Below are 23,134 nucleotides of genomic sequence, written 5' to 3'. Positions count from 1 at the left end.
CCTACATGCTTTAGGTAAGGATTCCTTTATGGAGGGACTTTCTGATGAAAACATAATTGTATTCATGTATACATGATAAAATCTGAAAAAGCTCCAGCCTATTTGCCAGTTTGGGACCTGGGTTGGACTGGTTGGGAACGAAAATATTAACTCTCTCATTCATACTAGAAATATTACCAAAAATACAGTACACAAAAATCTGAATGAGAATGAGAGATGTGAATATTGGAAAAATTTTATGCACACATTTACAAACTTTTACTTCAATATCATAATTAAATATTCAACATCACATTTATATATCTAAATATTATAAATACTACCTGTCAGTCATGCATGCTTAAAATTGCCTTATTTAAAACTGCATAAGGTACAGAAAGACAAGTGCACTAGAATGAACTGCACATATTCCAAGACACTTTTAAGCAAAAGCAGATTTAAATCAGTTTCAGAACTGATTTCTTGCAATATAAGAATATACCAAAAACTATCAGTAAGTAAATAAAGAAACATTATGCTCCCACACTCAGTTATTTTTAGAATGCTACCTAAGCTTTTAAATGTTCAATGTTGTTCAAGTCATACAAGCATGTAAAATTATGCCTCCAAAATCTCCAAATCTCACATATGATGATTTATTTCATCTACACTCCACAGCAATGGTTCTCAACCTTTTTTGCACCCTTTTCACCATAGTTAGAAAATCATCCCCCCTTAAAAAAAAAAAAAAATTATGTTTTATAAATCCAACAAGTATAGAAAATGTTGAATACCAAAACTTGAATTTAAGTAGCTTTTTCATTTATAAACTAAAATTAAATTTTAATAGGTAAATAAATGTCTGACCTCCCAAAACTATGGTGGTGTGGTGTATTTAATTATGGCAAAGCACACTAGGGCTATCTGCCTAAGAGGAGGGATGCCTTTGTGGAGGACTTTCTAAGGGAAACTGGCTCGTATACACGTTACACATGAAGAAAACACCCATGCAGCCAGCCTGTTTGCGGGATTCGAACCTCGGACCGAACTACCAGTGTTCAGCGACTTTACCACTCGGCCACTGGTGGGCCCCCCCGAAACTATGGAAATTTCCCCTACTGAGAACATCTCCTCTACAGAATCATTCCAAAAGATCTTAAACATGACATCTTTATGCAACATAATACAAGAATTCTGCTTCGCTTTTGAACTGTTGCAGCAGTTCATTCCATTACTATTGGGCACAAACAGCATGCAGGCCAATTTAGAGGAAAAGCATACACAGAATTTTTGCTACAGAAAATCTTCAATCTTTCCCAAGATCGTACATCGATTCCTCACTTCTGCAAGTAAGTGAAATTTGCTTCTTCTTGAAACATCATGTACAGCAGAAGACAACAAAAGCCATAATTTTTATCATTAAGAAATCATGAAAACATAAGAACATTCTTAAAAACAATATTTTAATAAAAATATTTAAGAAAATTAGCTTTCTTTACCCTTTTTTTCTTGATAGGACACGGTTCCCATAGTAATCAGCACTTTCTTTCACCTCCCGTATGTACTGAGTTGGAGCTGGTCTCTGGACAAGATAAAAAATATTAATTTAAAAATAAAGATTTAAAAATTAAACATGAAATTAATTTCTCTTAATGCATTCTAAGATGAGAAATTTGAATGCTGGAATGTTTTCTTTATATAGAAGTAAAGAATTTAGTGAACAGATGGATTTATATAAAACTGATTCACAAAATTTGATGGACAAGTGAGATGAAGAATATCCTGAAGAAAAATCATAGCATGCTTTATACTTGCAACTCAAAAATGGACTTTTTTTGTCCCTAAAACTTCAGTCGTACATTTGTATTACAAGAATAAATAATACTTTACCTGATGAGATTGTGAAATAATATTTCATAATAAGACCACAAATTTTATTGCGGCAGGAGTACAAGACCGCATCTGTCATTGGCATGTGCATTAAGCACCATGTACATGACAGTACGATTTTGCTGTTTCACCCTAATTTCGAAGGACAACAACCCAAGGTAAAAGTTCATATGAGTCTCCCATCTCTCTTCCATCAAACCACCCCTAAAGAGTAATTTAAAATTGAAAATAGCTTGCCATACATATTGAGTGCCTTCATACCGCACAGACACTATATACACTGGTGTGCAAAACGAAAGACACATTGTGAATTTTAATCAGATAGCCATGAAATTGCAGAAAAAGGGTTCTTGTGATCAGTACAATGAACATGCAATTCAGTAGAAAGGTCATGCGTGTGCAAATGTCAGGAACAAACCGTCACAGGCGCTGTGAGCGTATGCAAATTGCATGTGGTTGGCATGCTCAACTCAAGACTACCATAAAAGGACGGACGGAGACACAATTAAAGACTTTCGCTACGAGTAAGCTCTTTCTCAAAATATGGCTAGAAAAAAATCACCTGGATGACTTCATACATGAAAGAATGATCGGAAAATTGGAGGAGGGGTGTAGGGCGACCAGTGTAGCCGAAGGGTTCAGAATCAACAAAGTGTATTACGTGCTTGGAAAGCCTTCCATAGGTACAGCTGTTAGAAAGGTTGGTGGTGGCCATCACAGGAAAACAACTACAGTAGAAAACCAATATATCGTCGTGCAGGCAAAAAGATCCCGAAACCAATCAGCAAGTGCCAAGCTCAGCAAGTGTATACAGCAAAAGGTGACAAGTGTCTTAGTTTACTATGTCCAGACACCTTCACAAAGGTGGCCCACTGTCCTGAACACTGCATCCCTTTGAAAGTTGGTCATCAGTGCCACTGTTTAGAGTGGTGCAAGGGAACAAAAGCAGGATTTCATCAATGGAGTTGTTCCCTCCTTACTGATGAGAACTGTTTCAGTGCCACAATCGATTCTCAACGGCAGTTTATTTAGAGAGAGGGCGGGAGTCTGCTTCATCTCGGTAACATCACGGAAAGAGACTGTTACGGTGGTCCTGGAGTTCTTGTCTGGGAAGGCATTATGCTGAAAAGGCAGACAGAGCTCCACGTTTTCGACAGAGGTTCTGTAACCGGAGAACGCTATTGTCAGGAGGTGATCCTTCCCCATATGCATCTGTTCCGAGGTGCAATTGAAGCAGACTTCATTTTTATGGATGACAATGCACAGCCACACCAGACTCCTGCTGTTCAGAAGCTACTGATCCATTCGAGATATCACTCAAATGGATTGGACAGAGTATTTCCCTGATTGAAATCCCATACAACATGTGTGGGTTGCTTTGGGGAGACCCCTTTTGGTACGATTAGATCCTTCAGGGAACACCCAACAACTGAAACAGACGCTGATTGAGGAATGGGCACTCTTACCTAAAGATCTGTTGGACAATCTGGTGCTGAGTATGAAGAGACAGTGCGAAGCAACCACTGTAGTAAGGGGAGGGCATATCCCATATTAAGGAACATCTGCTTGTTCTTCCTCTTGTACAGAGAATCGTGTAACAACACTACGAGTTCAATAAAGGTTGTTTTTGTTTGATTCCATACTGTATGCATTGTATTCATTTTTGCACAACTATGCTTTCATCATAGTTTAAATACAAAATGCTGTCTCTCAGATGATTTCTTGTGGAGTTATGCCAAAAAGAACACATGTTGCTTAAATTTTGCATACCAGTGTACTTACATATATCTGGGCCTTCTCTAGGATTTGAACCCAGGCCCTTCAGTACAATAGTCAGCGTCACTAATCACTATACTGTCTGACCCACAAAAGGAAGATAAACATGTTAACGGAAAGACTTGCAGGATCAAAAGTAAAAAATTCAAGTAATAACGCTTTTAGCATTCTTCCAAAAATCCTCCCCAAAATAAGAAATTCATCTCTAATTTCTAGTAAATTAATTCCATTACATGTTAATACAATGAAAACATTTTTCATTTTGTGCCACTTCCAAATCTTTCTCAGGTGCAAGATCTGAAATCCTAAAAAAAAATATTCCTCTTAATTCTGTAACAGCAACAGGGCAGAAGGTTTTTGAAAAAAAACTCAAAAGAAAAATGTAAAATAATTTTTATTTCTTTAGTAATACAAACATTCAGAATAGATATGAAATGATATATGGTAAGAGCTGGTGTAGCAGAATTTTTAGAATTTAGGATCCACAAAGATTGCATCAGGAGGGAAAATGTGCAGTGCCAGCCCTGTACAGAGCCGTAGCTAGGGTTTTTAGCACCTGGGGACAAATGAAGATTTTGTGCCCCCTTCTGTATGCCAAAAAGGAAAAAAAATTCATTTAAAAATTTTGTAACATAGAATTCGTACCCCATGGATGCTGCGCCCTGCGGCCAGATACCTCCCCTTGCCCCAACCTAACTATGCCCCTGATGATGCATTGAGCATACCTGCCAACCTCTAAAGATAAAAATTCAGAAGATTTCTCCAAAATTCAGAAGAACACGAAGAATTAATATCATGCTTTGATATTAAAAAAAAATAACAATTTATACAAATAGAAACAAGAAAATTGTACTTGCATTAGTAAATCTCAATTAAGTAGTAACTAAAAAATTTATTAGGAAACATGAAACAAGAACAATGTTACACAAAAAAAAAAATTATTGCAATGAATTTAGAGTGCATTTTTTGGCTTTAGCCAAAAATTCTTTGGAAAATTTCCTGTCATAACAATTAGTTTCCTCATAACATTTAGCAATTAAAATGTTTTCTAGAGTTTTTGGTGAAATTGAAGAACGAAACATAGTTTTGTTTTTCTTCACAACTCTGAAGACTCTCTCGCACTCAGCATTACTGTGTGAAATTACAGCTGCAGCTTTTTCTGCTGCCAAATTATCGATAATTAAGTGGCATGGGCATCCAATAACAATTAATTCATTTTGTTCTTTTTTGAGGAAAGAGGCTACACCCTTTTTGTCACCCACCATGACTTGAGCATTATCTGCACCAAATGAAATGCAGTTTGATATTGGGATGTTAAGTTGTTTCAACTCATTAATTACCAAGGAGGCAATATTTTCCCCCGTAGCGTCTCCATTTAACAATGGAAGACGCAAAAGATGAGTTTTCATTTCATTAGAAACATCACAAAAATATGTGACAACGGTAAAGCTTCCAATCGCATTCGTTGCTGCCATCGATTGACACCGAAAATGCTGAATTCTGGAGTGCAGCTATCGTTTTACTTTGTGCATCGCAAGCAGTTTTGTTCACAATAGAAGATGTTTTCGTGCGAGCACAAGCATATTTCTGAGCAATCCTGGAGTCGGGAAACATCCGTCTGAAAAGTTGACCGGCGTGATCGGCAGCGCTTAGCGGCACGTTGTGTTCGATGAGGAATGCAGTAAACAAACACTTTGCCAAAATGACATCGGCATCCGAATCTGAAAAAAAAAATCATCCACTTTCTTTGATGTTGTCAAAGCCGAAGCATTAACTTCATGCTTTTTAAGACTTAACATGCTTCACAATGTCGCTTCTTCCACCGTGACTTATTATGAAGTCACACACTCACACGTTGCAAAAATGCATAGTTATTTCCTTTGAAGGATTCTTTAATTGTTGGAAATTCGGCTTTGTAGGCAGGCCGAAAACATTGAGAATAAGGTGTTTTTGAACTCATTTCGTAACAACGACGTATTAAGAAAATTCGTAGCACGTGAAAACAAAACAAAAAAAAAAAAAAAAAAAAAAAAAAAAAGAATGCAACAATCCAAGCTCGCTGAGTAATTCCCTTGCTGCTGAAGCAAACGCGAAAAAAATAATCTGGCGCCCACAAAGAAAAGAGTGAGAGAAACAAGTTCAGCGCATTGGATTGGCTGGTTAAGCGGCGAGTTGGGAGAAACCACAGGTTACTGGATTCGAAGTAGTCGGTAGTTGGCGGTAAAACACGATGCAATTGGCGAAAATTGCTAAATTGGCGAAAAATTCTAAAATTTCGACAAAAAGCACTAAAAACACTTGAAAGAGGAAAAAAATCGTAAAAAATGGATTACGATCGTAAAATCGTAAAGACAAGCGCATTTTCCTAAAAATTACGAAAAATTCGTAAAAGTTGGCAGGTATGATTGAGGCATATAAGATGAATCTTTATAATTGTCAGTTTTCAATTTCTTCATTAACAGAAAAATTCCTATAAATGCCTGTCATTATGATAAGATTAGAAGCCTTTTTTATACTTTCCACGCTTCATAAACACATTAAGAAAAAGACTTATAAAACATCCAACGGTTATGTTTTCATTGTTCTTCCGAAAATTCTCCAAAAAGTAAAAGCTCATCACAAACTTTCTGTAAAATGCATCCATTACACATTAATACCATGAAGACATTTTTCTGGAATCTACTAGATTTGTGGGTCTATACATCTTGCCTTCAAATTCTTCTAACTTTCCAAGCTGCAATGTCTGAAATCCTAAAGAAAAATTACCCCTACCAATTCTGTAACAGGAAAACACCAGAAATATGTTGAAAAAACCAGAGGAAAAAAAGTGTAAAATTAATTTTATAGAGAAAAGTGATGCATATTGAGACAATTACATGGGGAACTCTTACTATGAAAAAATTAAAATGTCATAACTATTTTGCTTTTGTTAAGAATTGTTTAATAAATTGTGCTAAAATGCAATTTAAGCATTACTTACCTTGTTTATTTTTCAGATTCAATATATTGTACAAGTCACCAAAATGGAAAGTAATGTCATTTTATAATACAAGTATGATAGTGAAAAATAAAAATGTTTCATTTTAATGTTATTCCTTTCAATATATTAGCATTATTTTAAAGAAACTGATCAATGTTATAATGGTTAATAAAAATCCTCGAAGAATTCCCATTTTTCGAATTAAAAATTTTCTATAGAAACTGATCTCAAAATTGCCAAAATGTTGATAAGTCGCCAAATTTGAAACCGTTTAATAAACAGCTGCGATTCTCAAAAATAACAAGTTGTCTAAGAGCTCTACTTTAGAAAAAATTAAATAATTTTGAAATGCTTATGCTTCACTTCTTGCTCAGAAACTTGAGGGTATCACTGTTTATATTAGAAACTGGAAAAAATTTTAATCCATGAACCTATTCACCCATCCAAAACATAACTATATCAATGAATTGGCAAAAATATTTGTACAAAATGCTAATTCACATTTGAAATGGCAGTCGTAAAAATAGATAGAAATTTCAGATGATTAAAATTAAGGGCTTTTAAGGCCCAAAAATCGATTCCAAAAAACCTAAGGACTTTTAAGGACTCTTGAAGACTGTACAGACCCTGAACTGTTGAAAGGGGGAAAAAAAAAACCCTTCCAAGACATTATGAAAATGAGAGCCTTGGTTCTTGGTAAATAGCTACTGCGGATGGAGGATCCCTACTGGAGGGAATACATTAATCAAACCTAGGAAATTAAAAACCTAATATGGATTTATTCAAAAAGTCCTGGACATTAAGAAAGAGCTTGAGATTCCAGATAACATACAGCCACTCTTCACAAACAGAAACCCTACAGAGGTGATTAATGTCAATGCAAGGATAGGTCCAGTGGAAACCATCCACGGAAAGAGAGATGCTACACCAAGTGTTTTTAAATGTCTAGCTTTGGAGACCATTGCAATTAGATATTCACCTACTCAGTGTGGCTGCACATTTTTAGTGATTATTCTCAGTTTGACTGCCATTTTAAATTGTAATTACATTACTTTATAAAATGAGATTTTGTATAATGAATTTCACAATGAACACACCATACAGTGATGTTTGTTATCTGTAACGGAATTTAAATGTTTACATTTATGATTCTGAATAAAGGTATATTTGACCCTGTTCGCGAGGCGGATACATTTTCCTTGGAAGGCGAGTGGAAGGAAAAGTTGTCCTTTTTTGCCGATTTTAAAGAAGCATATGAAAATTTGAACCAATAGTCAGCTTTTTGCGATTTAGAACTTTCAGAACATTAGGTTTGTAAAATTAACATTTATGTTATACTCTCTGCAGGTGCTCTCATTATTTTGTACTCCATCTGTAGGTATGCACAGAAAAACAACTGTTTTAAAGGTAATTTAAAATTGACTACATGGTATCTACAAACAAAGGCCAGATAATGACAAGTTTCTTTACTGCCAATGTAAAATACTAGTATCAGTTCCATCATGTGTACTAGAGATCCTTAATAAAATGATTAGAGACAATAATGGTTATCTTTGAAACATTTCAAATTATCAACTAAAGGATTTCAATCAATAAAAGTAAGAATGTGAATGAACTGTACACTAGAACACTAAAACATTATTTTATAGACAAAATTTATGAATTTTCTGGGGATTCAGTTTTTTTTTTTTTTTTTAAATTATGTCAAAGAACAAAATGAGCACCTGTATGACAAGAACAGGATACCCTTTTAAAAGATTTCTCTGAGGACTTTTTTGAGAATTCTGAGGAAAATGGTCTCTTTTTGCTCACTCTTAGAAAAATCATGACAAACTCACACAGTCAGCCCTCAGGAAATAAATCTGAATTTTGGATTATTTCATTAAGGAGAAGTATAACATGGCTTCTGTTTTATATTATATGCATGAAAAGTCATAAATACTTCATTCAACCACAAAACAGAAACCTAAGAACCAATGCTCCTACTAGCTTAGCTGCTTAGCCAAGCAGAAATGAGTATGATTCTTCCACAAACTCTAGAATTGCATATACATGATTGGCTAAAAACAATAGCCAATAAATGATATGCATTTAATTTTTTTTCAAGCTTTAAAAACTTAAGTAAAACAACCAATAAGTAAAAACAATAAAGGTACATAAATGTCTCAAATTTTAAACAAAAAATTTGCTAACAAACTTTAAGTTTCAAAACAATTTTGCATATACCACAACAAATGGATGGTATATTCAATGCACAGAGTAGACACTTGCACAAAACAAAAATATCCAGAAAATCTTTAATGTTCAGAGACTTATTTGGTAATACATTGATGAATCATGTTTTCATTTATATTCTGAAAAATAATTCAAAATTAGAAATAAAAATACAAAATTTTGAAGTAAAACCTTTAAAATGTTCTCTTTTAATTTTACATCAAAATTTAAAAGTTCAAGCATGAAACCAAAGCAAAAGAATCAGCTCAATCCTTTTTACTAACCATTTTACAGATAGAAAATTTAGCATATTTAATGAAAAATATCAGAAGTATAAAACAGATCTATTCTAGTGTAATACATATTATAAAATGTCAAATCCTTAAAAGTTATTCCATAACTAGTCAAAGGGTCATGAGAATTCTGATCAAGAAAAACTAATATAAAACTGAATTATTTGATTACATTTGATATCCTAGTATTAAAAATTTCACTACGCAGTTCATGCTCAACAAGCTTCGTAACTAAAACTAGAATTACTTACAACAGGAATCCATTTTAATGCATCAATCGATTCAGAAACAACAGACATATGATTGAAAAATTCGTCGCACTGTCTGTTATGATTTCTTAAGTCCTGCAATTATACAAGTAGAAAGTGATGTAATACTAAAAAAAAAAAAAAAAAAAAAAAAAAAGCATGTAAAAAATCAATAAAACATTTTCAACTTTTACGGGGTATCTCATTTGGCTGATATTTAAATTACTGTTTAATAAAATACTGAAATTTGAAAACTTTGGATTACAGCCAAGCAGCTCACAGAATTTACAACTAATTTCAAAAAGTAAAAAATAACATGGCTACCAACATTTAAATCTTAAAAGTCAGGAAAAATTTAAAAAAAAAAAAAAAAAAAAAAAAAAAAAAAAAATTCACACTGCTTGGCAACATCTTTTTAAAGAAATTTCGAACTGAATTTAATTCAATTTATAAGGCATAGTTCAGGTTACTGAACTATTTGTAATCCAATTCTGGTATAAAATATATTAGCATCTAATTGGATATTTTAAGTTTCATGTGCTTTGGTTAATTTAAATTTAATTTTCTTATAATTTTATGCTCAAAGTCCTGAATAGTAAAAGAAAGCTTTTACTCAGCGAAGTACTTTTAAATACAATGAAAAGATTATTTAATTAGTGTTCAAAATGTTTGTATAGATAAAGCCTAGTAATGTACTATAGATTGAAATAAAAAAACAGAATTACATATAAGTTGATTAAATATCGCTTGAATTTTCACATAACACCTGGGATGGATGGAATTTGCCTAACATAAGTCTAAATAACTCAATAAATTCCACTTACTTCTGGAAAAATATCACTTAAAAAAAGGCTAAAAAAATTAAAAATTGGGAGATGTGGCGAAAAATTGGGAGTGTTGGCAGCTGTGAAATAAGGTTTAAAAATAAACACTAAAAAGAAATTGTACTGGTAAGTGCAATTCCTTTTTAGTGTATGTAGAATCCAATTTAACATGTAAAACAATTATGTGAGTCTATTAGTTTCAGACTTAATCCAGAAGAAAATCTTAATACAGAACATAAATTCTTATACTTAAAATGGGCTGTTCAAAACAGCAGTGCAAAATTAGAGAAGAAAAAGTGTGCCATCATAAATTAAAACTTTTGCACTTATTTAATACAGAAAAGATTTAAAATCTCACGATCAAACTGCATATTGGCTTCTGCATGAGGCTTAAGACAAAAATGCAGTATTTTTTCTTTTAGCCAGGGTGCCAAATCAACTTACTGAAAACAAATATCTTTCAAGAAGTTTCCTTCAAGTTCTGCTGTCAAGTGATATCATATTCTCGGGTATTCAAGCATCAGAGATTCTTTATTCTGATGCATTAATACATACTATATTATAAACAAGCATTAATACATGGGCAAACAGCACCCTTAAACCTTGCATGGGGTTCTGAGGTCCATCTACATATCTGTGACTGGTTAAAGAACTTGCATCAAAGACACATCTCAATGCAGCCATCTTTGATAATTCCACTTCAAACAAATGACACTTCTATGGAAATAGGATTTTTCATGAACAAGAGAAAACAAATTATGCATTTCTCATTCCTTTCAGATAAAAACATACCTAGAATTACAGCCCAGCCATATCTGCACACTTTAGTAAAAATGCATGATCCTATTCCTCTTGGCTTACATTGGCTCCTTTGAAAGATGAAGTGAGAGGGTTAGGAGCCATAAACAATTTATTTTTCTCACATAAATTCAAACTTCGTTAAATCACTGTGCAGTAGTAAAATGATTGATTTAAGTTCTCGTGGCAGTCTGAAGGTCTAAACCAACACTGAAATAATTTCACACTTTCTTCATACTGATAACAAGAAAAAAGATACTTTGAACACAATTGTTGCCCATTACCATCATTGAACAGGCTGCCTACTAATTCATTCATTGCTTAATTCAGCAGTTCCACATTCTTAGTATGACACTTAAATATCCCTCAAATGATATTCAGATTTTTGGTGACCACAATTTGTGTTTGTCTATCTCCCTGAGTCTACTAATTAACTGATATTTTTGTCCTTTATATAAATGATACCTTTGAAGTGTAGCTAATGAACACTCATTACATTCTGAAACAAACCACATTAAAATTAAACAGTGCATACCTAATTTCAATATGCATTCCTTGTGCAGTATAGTGTCAGGTGCCTTATTTGCATATTTCAGGCACTAACCTACATGCTGAAGCAAAGTTTTGCATTTACTTGCAGATAAAGAGCATAAACACATCACTGGATGTTAGTAGAAAACTTTATTCAGTAAGCATATTTTCACATTCTCTCTTAATTTTGATGTGCAGTGTAACCACTAACATAAATGTTATTCAAGACATGATGCACATGTATGAGGAGAGAAAACACTCTGAACATATTTTTTTTTACCTGCTTCAAATGAAATTTCACATGTAATTAACCCTATTGGCTCCTCCAGACAGTTCTGTGGTTTTTCAAATCTAAGCACATTTTCACTGTTACTGCTAATAAGGTGGTGTATTTAATTATGGCAAAGCACACGAGGGCTATCTGCCTAAGGGGAGGGATGCCTTCGTGGAGGACTTTCTAAGGGAAACTGGCTCGTATACACGTCACACATGGGGAAAACCACGAAAACGCCCATGCAGCCAGCCCGTTCGCGGGATTCGAACCTCGGACAGAACTACCAGTGTTCAGTGACTTTACCGCTCGGCCGCTGGTGGGCTTACTGCTAATAAGAGGTGACCTATATTGAAGCACATGTTTAAATATGATCTTTTCTTGTAATTCTAGCACATGTTGTCACATAATATTTGTTTCAGTGCAGCGTTAAAGGTAAATCCCAAAGTTGATTTACATCATATTATGCTCCTTTATTTTAGTAAAGGAAAAATTACAGTGAGGTTGCTCATAAAATTTGTGAAACAAAATGCTGTTTCTGATGACACAGTTTGGAGGTAATTTGAGAAGTTTAAACATGGAAATTTCATCTTAAAAATTACAACTATTCTTTGTACAGAAGGACCTATAACAAGAAGACATTGTTGAGAATCTATACTATGCAGTTCAGGAACTATCAAACAGATTAAATATGTACAGGGCACAATCATTTGGAGAAAATTGGATATATAAGTTGCTAAAATTTATGGGCAAGTACCCATACTTTTAAGAGAGTAGAATTTGCCTTCTTGTATTTCAGTATGCAGTTCTTTGCTTTTCAGTAAATAGTCATATAACAAAACTCCCCCCCTTTTTTTTTCTAAATGGCTGAATTTTTTAGATGAGAAGTGGATAATACACAATACAGTCAAAAGTCTTTAATCCGAACTCGTCGGGACTTCGCAGATTCCGGATTATCGATTTTTCCGGATTGTAGATCATCAGTTTAAATCTAGTAAGATGGCATGCAGAAATTATAAAATTAAAAATATGAAACCGTAATTTATTAAATAAAGAACAATTATGATCTAAAGAGTATCCAAAATTTACAAAAAAAAAATCTTAATATTTATTTGTTTACTTTATTAAACATTTCATTCAATGTAAGTCGTTTAAGTTGCTTTGTTTTATGCGATAATACTTTCTCTTTAATTCTATAAACAGACATAATTTCTTGTTCACTTACAAAGTTCCGCTGTTCAAGTCCTATAATTGCTGTGTCAACAATACCGACTAATTTGTCAATCGAAATTTTTTCGTTCTCAATAACCTCTGGGTCACTTTCTTCACTATCGGAAGCGAATTATAATGACGAGGAATTTGATTTAAATCATATCAAAGGCGGAGTACATCGAAATGAAATACTACGTTTAGTAAGGAATTATAAGCGAAATAAAATAAAAACATCTGCCCTGAAGCTAAGGATAGTGCTGACAGATCAACTTCATATTCATTGCGTGCCGCAGCGTCCTCCCCCCCCCGACCGCAGAGCAGTGTGAAATTGATAAACAGATTTCGGAATGGTTAGAGAAACAAAGGATATGCATTTATTCATTTTTTGCAGCAATTCCACTTTTTGTTTAATGGACTTCGAAACATACCTTCGCTTTGTAGATCCTTTACATATTAGTAAATATATATCGGAAATTCTATTTGACATAATCGAAAGTTCAAACTTACTTTTATAAAATTGCTCTAACAGTCTGCAAAAAATAATAAGCCGGATCCAATTTGAAGATTAAGGAACAATGCAATCTGCAACATTAACTGAATTAGATAATTTTAGCTTAGCTTATAGCGTCCGTTATATGTTAAACGTGCATACGCACACGCATATTCACAGCCGTAAATGTCTTATGCGTCAATGCGACGCATGCACAGAAAGTTTGTAGCTTTGAGGTCCGGATTATAGATCATTCCGGATTATGGGTGTCTGAATTAACGACTTTTGACTGTAATGCTATATTTATTTGTTTACTTTATTAAACATTTCTTTCAATGTAAGTCGTTTAAGTTGCTTTGTTTTATGCGATAATACTTTCTCTTTAATTCTATAAACAGACATAATTTCTTGTTCACTTACAAAGTTCCGCTGTTCAAGTCCTATAATTGCTGTGTCAACAATACCGACTAATTTGTCAATCGAAATTTTTTCATTCTCAATAACCTCTGGGTCACTTTCTTCACTATCGGAAGCGAATTATAATGACGAGGAATTTGATTTAAATCATATCATAGGCGGAGTACATCGAAATGAAATACTACGTTTAGTAAGGAATTATAAGCGAAATAAAATAAAAACATCTGCCCTGAAGCTAAGGATAGTGCTGACAGATCAACTTCATATTCATTGCGTGCCGCAGCGTCCTCCCCCCCCGACCGCAGAGCAGTGTGAAATTGATAAACAGATTTCGAAATGGTTAGAGAAACAAAGGATATGCATTTATTCATTTTTTGCAGCAATTCCACTTTTTGTTTAATGGACTTCGAAACATACTTTCGCTTTGTAGATCCTTTACATATTAGTAAATATATATCGGAAATTCTATTTGACATAATCGAAAGTTCAAACTTACTTTTATAAAATTGCTCTAACAGTCTGCAAAAAACAATAAGCCGGATCCAATTTGAAGATTAAGGAACAATGCAATCTGCAACATTAACTGAATTAGATAATTTTAGCTTAGCTTATAGCGTCCGTTATATGTTAAACGTGCATACGCACACGCATATTCACAGCCGTAAATGTCTTATGCGTCAATGCGACGCATGCACAGAAAGTTTGTAGCTTTGAGGTCCGGATTATAGATCATTCCGGATTATGGGTGTCTGAATTAATGACTTTTGACTGTAATGCTATAAGAACCATATTCAGTAAAATCCAAAAGGGGTTGCATCCCCCAAAAGTTATGCTTTCTGTTTGGTGGGATTACAAAAGATCTGTATAATATAAATTTCTGTCACCAAATCAGACAACTTATAAGGTATTTCTCCCACTTTCCTAGCGTGCCTTTGTGGTGTAGCAGTTTGCACACTGGGCTGGTATTCCAGAGGTCCGCGGTTCAACTCCCAAAGGCGTTGCTAATTTTTCTTTTTATCTCCTTAAGTAACTATAGAGTTTTCTAAATGGGGTAGAGATTAGTTCTTTACGAATAAACCTAATGACTTTTTTAAAAGGAAATGTGCAGTTAGCGGAGCTGGCAAAAAGTCATGGAATAAAATGGTGCTTATGCGATTTGATGAAATGTTCTTATGCTTCTGTACTTCTTCATTTGTATTTATCAGAAAACTGCACAGCTTTCCGGAACACGAAATAACAACTATTTATTTAAACGCCATTTCATTAAAAATCTTAAAAAGTGTATAAGTAACAATTACTTGGAGAAGGGATTGATACCAAATTCCATATAAATACACAGATCACTATATATATATATATATATATATATAGATGTTTATGCCTTATTGAATGAATGAAAAAATAAAAGATAACAAGCCTTACTGAATTGGGGGGGGACTGCTGCCATGTAACTATAGTTTTAATGCAAAATATGCAGTGATACCTGAAGAAACTATCCTCCCTTCTAGAGAAGAGGACAAGTGACTAAGAAACAACAGCTACGCTTATTATCACAAAATACTTTAAAAAAATACTTCAAAATATTAATATGCAACAGTTAAGTGTCGGCATAAAATGGGGACATAACTCTCAAAATCATTCATAATTCTATATGGAAGATGAGCTCCGTGTAAAATGCAAAATTAAGCCCCTCTTAAAATAAAAACTGGTGGATTTTACTTAAAATTTTATTTCTCCTAAAGATTTATATGGTTTATCAGTCTAGAAATTAAGAGTTTTATATGAAATCTATGTCAACTTAAGACTTCTTTCTGCTTTCTAAATTTTAATTCATTAATAAACCTTAAGTTCAATAGATCTTCAGATTAAACAAGCTTATATTTTACAGAAATTTATCACTATCTGCATACAAATCTGAGAGCTAAATAAATGACAATATTTTGACATTACACAGTTCCAAACTATGCCTCAAATTTTTTTTTTTTTTTTAGCCTAACATTTGCAAAACATTAATTATGAAATATAATCTCAATAAATTTCTTTTCTAAAATGTTTCAGCTTATTTGCATAGATTATATACACACGATACTTTGCTATCCAGAGATTTCGAACAGTTTATTTTAAACTAATAACTGTAGTATTTAAATCTTAATTGTGGTTTACGTAAAAGTTTTATACTATAGGCCAGACTTTGCTTAGAGTACTACAATCAAGGTATTTTAATTATAGAATGATCCTAACTTTTTAGGCAAAAACAGATTTGGAAGAAAAACTACATACTTTATCTTTTTAACAAAGATATGGAAGATTTTTTTTTTCTAACTCAGCATATCCGGCACATTTTTAATCATATGCCTTTTTTTATAGGCATGCAGTTAACATTTATCATTCATGTGCTAACCTAGGATTAATCTGTTACCTCCTCCAGCCAAAAGGCACGATGACTTTATAAAACCATTAATACCGGCAGAGAAACTTAAGTACCTTAGTGAAATATACATTCAATATGTTAAATTTACAAATGAAAACTGATGCAACAAAATGAAATAAAACAATAATAATGAGATAAAATAGATATTACCTGAATACGATTGATGGCAGTAATCAGTGGAACATATCTATCACTGTATGAATCCGGCTGAAAAAACACAGATTGCATTATTATAATATACAAAATCATAATTAAAAAATGATTTCACAGCAAAAAACATATATTGAGACTAGGCTTCAATAAATGGAATTACTGAAGCCAAGTCTCAAGACATTTTAATGCCTCTTCGATTGGAACATTAGTATACAGCGCTTCAATGCCAAAAGAAACCATAATAAAGTGCAGGGGATAAATATCTTTAAGCTTATCAAGCACATCAAGTAAATTTCTTACATGCAAAATATTGTTAGAAAGTAAATCAGAAACCCTAGAAACTCAAGATCTAAAAAGAATTCCAATTTTATTGGTAGAACATAAACCTAGCCCAAACAGCAACAGATGGAATGAGTGATTTTTAAAACTGAGTTGACAGTATATGAGAAGATTCAAATGCTGTTTTAATTTTCGTAAGTTAGAAATTGAAAGATCTGCACTGTGACTCTGTTGGAGATTCCATCGATGTATGTGTATTTGCCCATAACAATGACCTGTCAACCCTCATCAGCTCTGGAAATAATAATGTTAAGATCAGAATGAATTTCACATAAGGCCTTCCTTTCCTATGGTTAAGATTCGAAACAAACAATTTATTTAAATTCACATTATGAGTAATTAAGCGTCAGATTGCATCTTCTTGCATCTCTGAAATTTATGAGAACTTAAATGCCTTTTCAATAGGAGCAATGGTTTGAGGAGTTAAAGGTTTGGATGCCTGTTAAACTGAAGTTATACTTTAATACTTTCACATGATCCACCAAAAGATTTATTTTAGATGTATTAACAATGGGAGGATTAACAAGAAGGGTGGGAATTTAGAAACAAGTGTTTTTTTTTTTTTTTTTTTTTTTTTTTTTTTATGGAATTATAACAAGCAGTTTCAGGTGTAGACCAATATTTATGATCAAAACAGGAAAAATTTACAGAATTCGCAATTTTCAAATGAAGGTAATATAGTTCATATTCAGTTTTAAATGTTTGCACATGTTTCTTACAATGTGAAGAAGAAGTGACAATTTGAATTCGTGCATAATTTTTTAAACATGAAGATTTGAGATATGTTTGATTCATATAAATCTGGGAATGATATTCTGATGTTTGCATTTAAGCAAAAAACAGATCATTATTATGGACAACGATGCATACACTGGCGGAGCGACGAAACTGATAAATGAAGGATCATAGTGCTCGATCCCTTAGGATCCTTCAACTTCTGACTTCATGAAGGTTAAAACAGCAATTAAATCATCTTATATACTCCCAACTAAGTTTAAAATCTCATTCATTTCATCTCTTGTTAACTCTGCTAGGTGTTACGTTCTTATAAAGTCCACAAAATTAAAATTCCTTTGACATTTATTTTCTAACTTAGGAACAACATCATATCCCTTTGGCAAAATATGTAGTTTCTAGATAATGTTCTTTACTTTCTAACAATACTCATACTGTAAAAAGTTCTTCTGAAGTGGTGAATAAACTTAAAGATATTTCTTCTTTGTGCTCAATAATGGTTTCTTTTGATGTTAACTAAATCACTGTTTACTAATGTTTCAGTCACTAAAATGCTTTAAAATGAGGCTTTGAGAATGCCATTTCACTCACTAAAATTGAAAAGATAATTTCTCTTACTAAAGTCCCTTTCAGTCAAACCCAATTTGTTTTCCAAAATAAATATTACTTCCAAACTGAAAGACTAGCTATGGGCAATCCCCTCAGTCCTATACATGCTGACATTTATATGCACTATTTTTTTAAGCCAAATTATTTCAGAAATTGCATTTTAATCTCCAGATTCGCTACGTAGACAACACTTTCATGCTTCTTGATGGTAATAAAGAATACCTCTGATTTTATTCGTTATAAATTTGATTGACCCAGCCACTCAGTCCACTTTTGAAACTGAATCCGACAATGACCTTCCCTTCGTAGACATTCATATGATCCACACCAAATCTGATTTTAGATTTTAGCACTACAGTATACCAAAAACTCTTTTCTTTTTGTCTGTCTTTCCATGCTAAATTAACGTCATACAGGTAAACAAAAAAGGCTTCTTTTTATATTTATGTATTTCTCCCACTCAGTTTGCTCCTCAGAATCTTTGCTTTCTTATGAACTCAAATATTTGAAACCAATTACCACTGACAGAAGATTTTCTCCCATGGTCACTGATAAAGCCTTTAGAAATTTTTCATCTTGCTATCAAAGATCTTTTAATGTTATAAAACTTCTTGTTCTTCCATTTAATCCTTCTATCAATTATTAAATTGCATGGATTCTCCAGAAGTTCGATTCTTAAGGATTCCCTTTAACTCTTGGAAAATTTATAGCATATGCTGTCATGGTGGTTTAGATATATTATTGGCCAAACTAAAAGTGCATTTAAGTTTTGCACTGAGGAACATGAATCTTATGTCTAAAAAGAAGAAATGAACAAATTTTTGACAGTTAGTTGAAATTAGTTGAAAATTTAATTACAATTTTCAACTATGATTTTCATGGCTGAGATGCATGCATTTTAATAATATTAAAACACTTTCTTACAGTACTTTTATCAACAGTGCTTGGATGCTTATAGATGAAATAATCATAGATGCAGTCATACATGTACGACTACATATGATAAAGAATTCAACTCATCTACATTTTTTTTAATCAATAAGAGTTGACCAGAACAGCCATTATATGTAGTTGCCACTGAATTTTAAAAGATATAGGCGGATGTGACTAATAAATTATTTAATGGTTTTGAGAAGGCACAGAACATAGTTTAACATACTCTCACGTAATTTGTTTCAATTTTTTTTTAATCTAATCACTGAATACCATGTTTCTTGTCTGGAAATTTTTTAACTGCATTGCATTCCACTTGAGCTCCAGCAAAACTACCAATAATTTTAAAGCAGCTGGGAAATCCATCATTAACCTCTTAATGCACTTACTTCACTCAGGTGCTCTGAGCTAAATTATTTCCACATATCTGAGTAAATACATTCAAGAAATTTTTTCTAGATATGAATACAATAGAATATATCCACTACAGTTTTGAGTTAAATTAATATAGAGGTTAAAAGAAATAGAGTTAAAATAAAAAAAATAAATAAAATTTGGTGAAACGAAGGCCACTTTCGGAATTTGTATTGGTTGTTTAAAAGGACTAATTATTATTAATGGTGGTTCTTTATATTCCCCAAAGGCACTTCACATCACATTGCCACTTCTCTTTGTTTCACATTTTTAGCACCATGTTTATCAATATTTTAAACTGTAAAGAATCTAGCTACCCTTATAAATGTTCTTGAAGTCATAACTTTTCATAAATGTAAACAACTGCTGTAAACTTGTAACTTTTTCGCAAACACTTTTACCACTGATCTTCATGTGTGAGCTACTTTCAAGACAAGTGGACCAAATGGTAAAGGCAATTTTGTGATCTGCCAAATATCAAAATACCTTGCTGGTATTTTCAGGATGTTGATGAAATGCTGCATTGTTTTTGCAATTCATCTCACAGTACAGCTGTGTATGTGAACTTTCGGAGCAAGTTTAGTGACAGTCAAGAACATAGTGGCTCTCCTAAAAAAATTACCAAGACTTGAACTCATGACAGCAGCGGTAGGTGCACTACAGTATAATTTTCTTCAATCAAAGATTTATTTGTAGACCAATTCTCCCATTGTGCTTCAATGGATAAAGAACTCAACAGGGCATTAGAAAATTTTGATACAAAATTGTGTGTCAGAAATTCAAAATACATCACCACCAAGTATGTAGTATCGTTGTCTTGGATCAGATAACCCTGCCAACAAAATTACGCATGGTATTAGAGAGAGTGAGCTTGCAAGAAATTGAGTGTAATGGCATGGACCCCCTCCCAATACTTAAACCAAGATTAAATAAACTCGCCTAAAATTTTTGGAACACTGTAACATAACAACTATTGTTTGATGAAGTTAGTAGCAGTGTTCAACCTTTACAACCTGTGTTAAGGAATGGTAAACTTTTAAGAGTGACATCAGACATATTTAAATTCTTTATGAATCTAAAGTCACAAAATACACTGATTGATCCTGCGACAAAAAATGAAATTTGTAATGCTAAATGAAATTTGTTATTGGATTAAGTTATCATGCAGTTTTTTTTTTTTTTTCTTTGTTTCAAAATTCAATGTTAAATGTTAAAGAGAGGGTGTGGGGAAGTATCAAAATTCCAAATTGGGTTAAATCCAATAATCAATGAAAGGGTTTTCTTCAAGAGTTGAAGCAGTTTAGTAAAATCATTAGATGTAGATGAAATTCAACCTATATTTCTACCAAAAAATCATTTCACATTTAACCCTTTAACGGTTTGACCCAGAATATTGCCATTTTAAATATAACCTCGAAAACGGACCGTCCCATGTTTTTGTTAGACTTAAAAAATGTGTCAAGAATGGCTACCCCTGATTTTTGTCTTACTTTTACCCCTATATGCCTAAGGGGACAAGCATCGCTCCAACCCTGACGACAATAAGTAATGACCTTCAATAGCGCAGGGAGAACTCTTTTTGATGTTTTACGATAACGTCCATACACTGGTTCTAAAGAAACAATAAATTTGTTCCCAGTTAGAAACAAAATAGAAAAGGAATTAAGAATTTGTTTTAGAGTTATAATTAAGAAATAAAAAGATTTTTATTGAAAAGCTTTTTATTTATAACTCATAAAATGGATTAATAAATTAAAAAGATAAAAGAAATTTAGATACCATTCTGCTATCGAGAGAGATTCAAGAATGCATGTGTACACGTATGTATGCTTCTGTGTGCATATATGTGTAAACACATACATATGTTCGCACGTATATTCAGGCATACATGAACACATACATCTATGTATGCTACATGCATACGTATATAGACTTTTGAATCCTTTTCCGATAACAAAAGAGTACCGTAATTTATTAAGTAGATTAATATGAAAAAGAAATTAAATAATATTCTTTACTAAATTCATCTACAAATTTATATCATGAATAATAAAGAAATTGGCACCCTTGATATATTTATAAAGGCTTATATTTCTGACACTGCTATTTGACTACTTTATTTCATTATTTAAGTGCCTACATTTTTAAGATAAATTGCACATGAATATTGTAATGAGGCTTAATTTATATCTTGTTCCCAATAAAATATGTTATAAATTATACATCGTTTTCGGCTTTTTAAGAATTTATGAAATAATTTTTTAAAGAATTTACGAGTTTTGAATAAAAGCTTATTTTAAATAAACTTTTAAAAAATTTTATCTGTTTAGTCTTAATAACATGTTTTTCAATGAAATTTTTTAAGTTGACAAACCATTTTTCAACAATGAATATTCTTTTATAGTTTAAAACATTTTCCGACTTTGGCCTTCTATTCACAGCGACAAATACCATGAATGAACTAAATATGCGCTACTTGTATGCAGAAATAATATTCTCTTTCTGTTCATCAGAAGAATTTTCGAATATTTTTAATTACTTGAGTTGTATTTAACTACTTATACTCGCTTATGACATTTACTGTCATTTTGTAAAAATTGTCTTCTTTAAAATATTATTTAATGATCTTATCACATTCTGATGAATGGAAGGTTATGAAAACCAAACATTGAGTAGGTACTCATAAATCTAACTAATAAATGCTATGAAAATACAACTCTTCATATCAGAGTAGAATTTTTCAGTTCCTGATGGAAAGAAATTTGTGTTAGATTGCTCTACTAATCAGTAGAGTTTTATATCAATTATATATATATATATATATTTTGGGTGGTCTAATTTTCAGTTGTCCATGTGTGCATTTGAAAGCTTTTCTGCTTAAAATGTTAATAGCTTAAAAATATTCTCAGTCATAACTTGATATTTACATGTTTTTACCTTCAGATTTCTTTAAAGAGATAGAATTATAATTGTATTCAATACAGATGGATTTAATGTACTTGAACTTATGGTGAAGAGCACGATTGTTTATCTGCTCATGAGGAAGGAAGCTTTCTAAGAGGATCTGGCTAGTATTCACGTTGCACTCGTAAAATAGCCAAGAAAACCCCTATTCAATCAGCTCATTCGCAAGGATTTGGAACATGTGTCAAGCTACCTGTGCTCAGTGCTTTTAGCTGCTCGAAATCTTCATTCTGATTTAGTGTGACAGATGTCGAAGTATGAGGGTTAGGATTATATGAATATAGCAAAGCCCATGAGAGTTATCGGCCTTCATGGGGGGCCATTCTGTGAGAAATTGGGTCATGTTACACATGGAGAAAATCGCAAAAACCAAACAGGTAGGTATCCCATTCGCTTGTTTGGGTTTGAACCAAGGTCGAACTGACAGTATTCAACAGTCTTAACCATTTAACCACTGCTGAAGCTGAAAGAGGAAAATAAATATTACTGCAATGTTCTGCACGATATCTAATTATCTACTTTCTATCCTGGCTTATGGTCATACACAGAGGCATTCACACACCTGCAACGTTACAACTAACAGCAGATTGCCGGAACAAAGCTCAACATACTTCAAATTAATTGTCAGCATAC

The 23,134-nt window shown here is 32.8% G+C and overlaps 1 protein-coding gene across 1 annotated transcript in view; it reads right to left on the bottom strand.

The window, feature by feature from the left end:
* capt (adenylyl cyclase-associated protein 1) overlaps nt 1–23,134 on the bottom strand; it is a 130,010-nt gene that overhangs the window by 47,850 nt on the left and 59,026 nt on the right. The window contains exons 5-7 of the mRNA XM_085807460.1: nt 16,505–16,561; nt 9,384–9,476; nt 1,479–1,561 (exon numbers count right to left, since the gene is read on the bottom strand). Coding sequence (XP_085663586.1) covers nt 1,479–1,561; nt 9,384–9,476; nt 16,505–16,561 — 233 coding nt within the window. The remainder of the gene's footprint in view (nt 1–1,478; nt 1,562–9,383; nt 9,477–16,504; nt 16,562–23,134) is intronic.

The sequence above is a fragment of the Stegodyphus dumicola genome, chromosome X1, assembly GCF_044657685.1.
Source record: "Stegodyphus dumicola isolate Sdum_Otavi_A_Nest chromosome X1, ASM4465768v1".
In the NCBI taxonomy this organism is placed as follows: domain Eukaryota; kingdom Metazoa; phylum Arthropoda; class Arachnida; order Araneae; family Eresidae; genus Stegodyphus; species Stegodyphus dumicola.
This window is presented reverse-complemented; position numbering and strand designations above follow the sequence as displayed.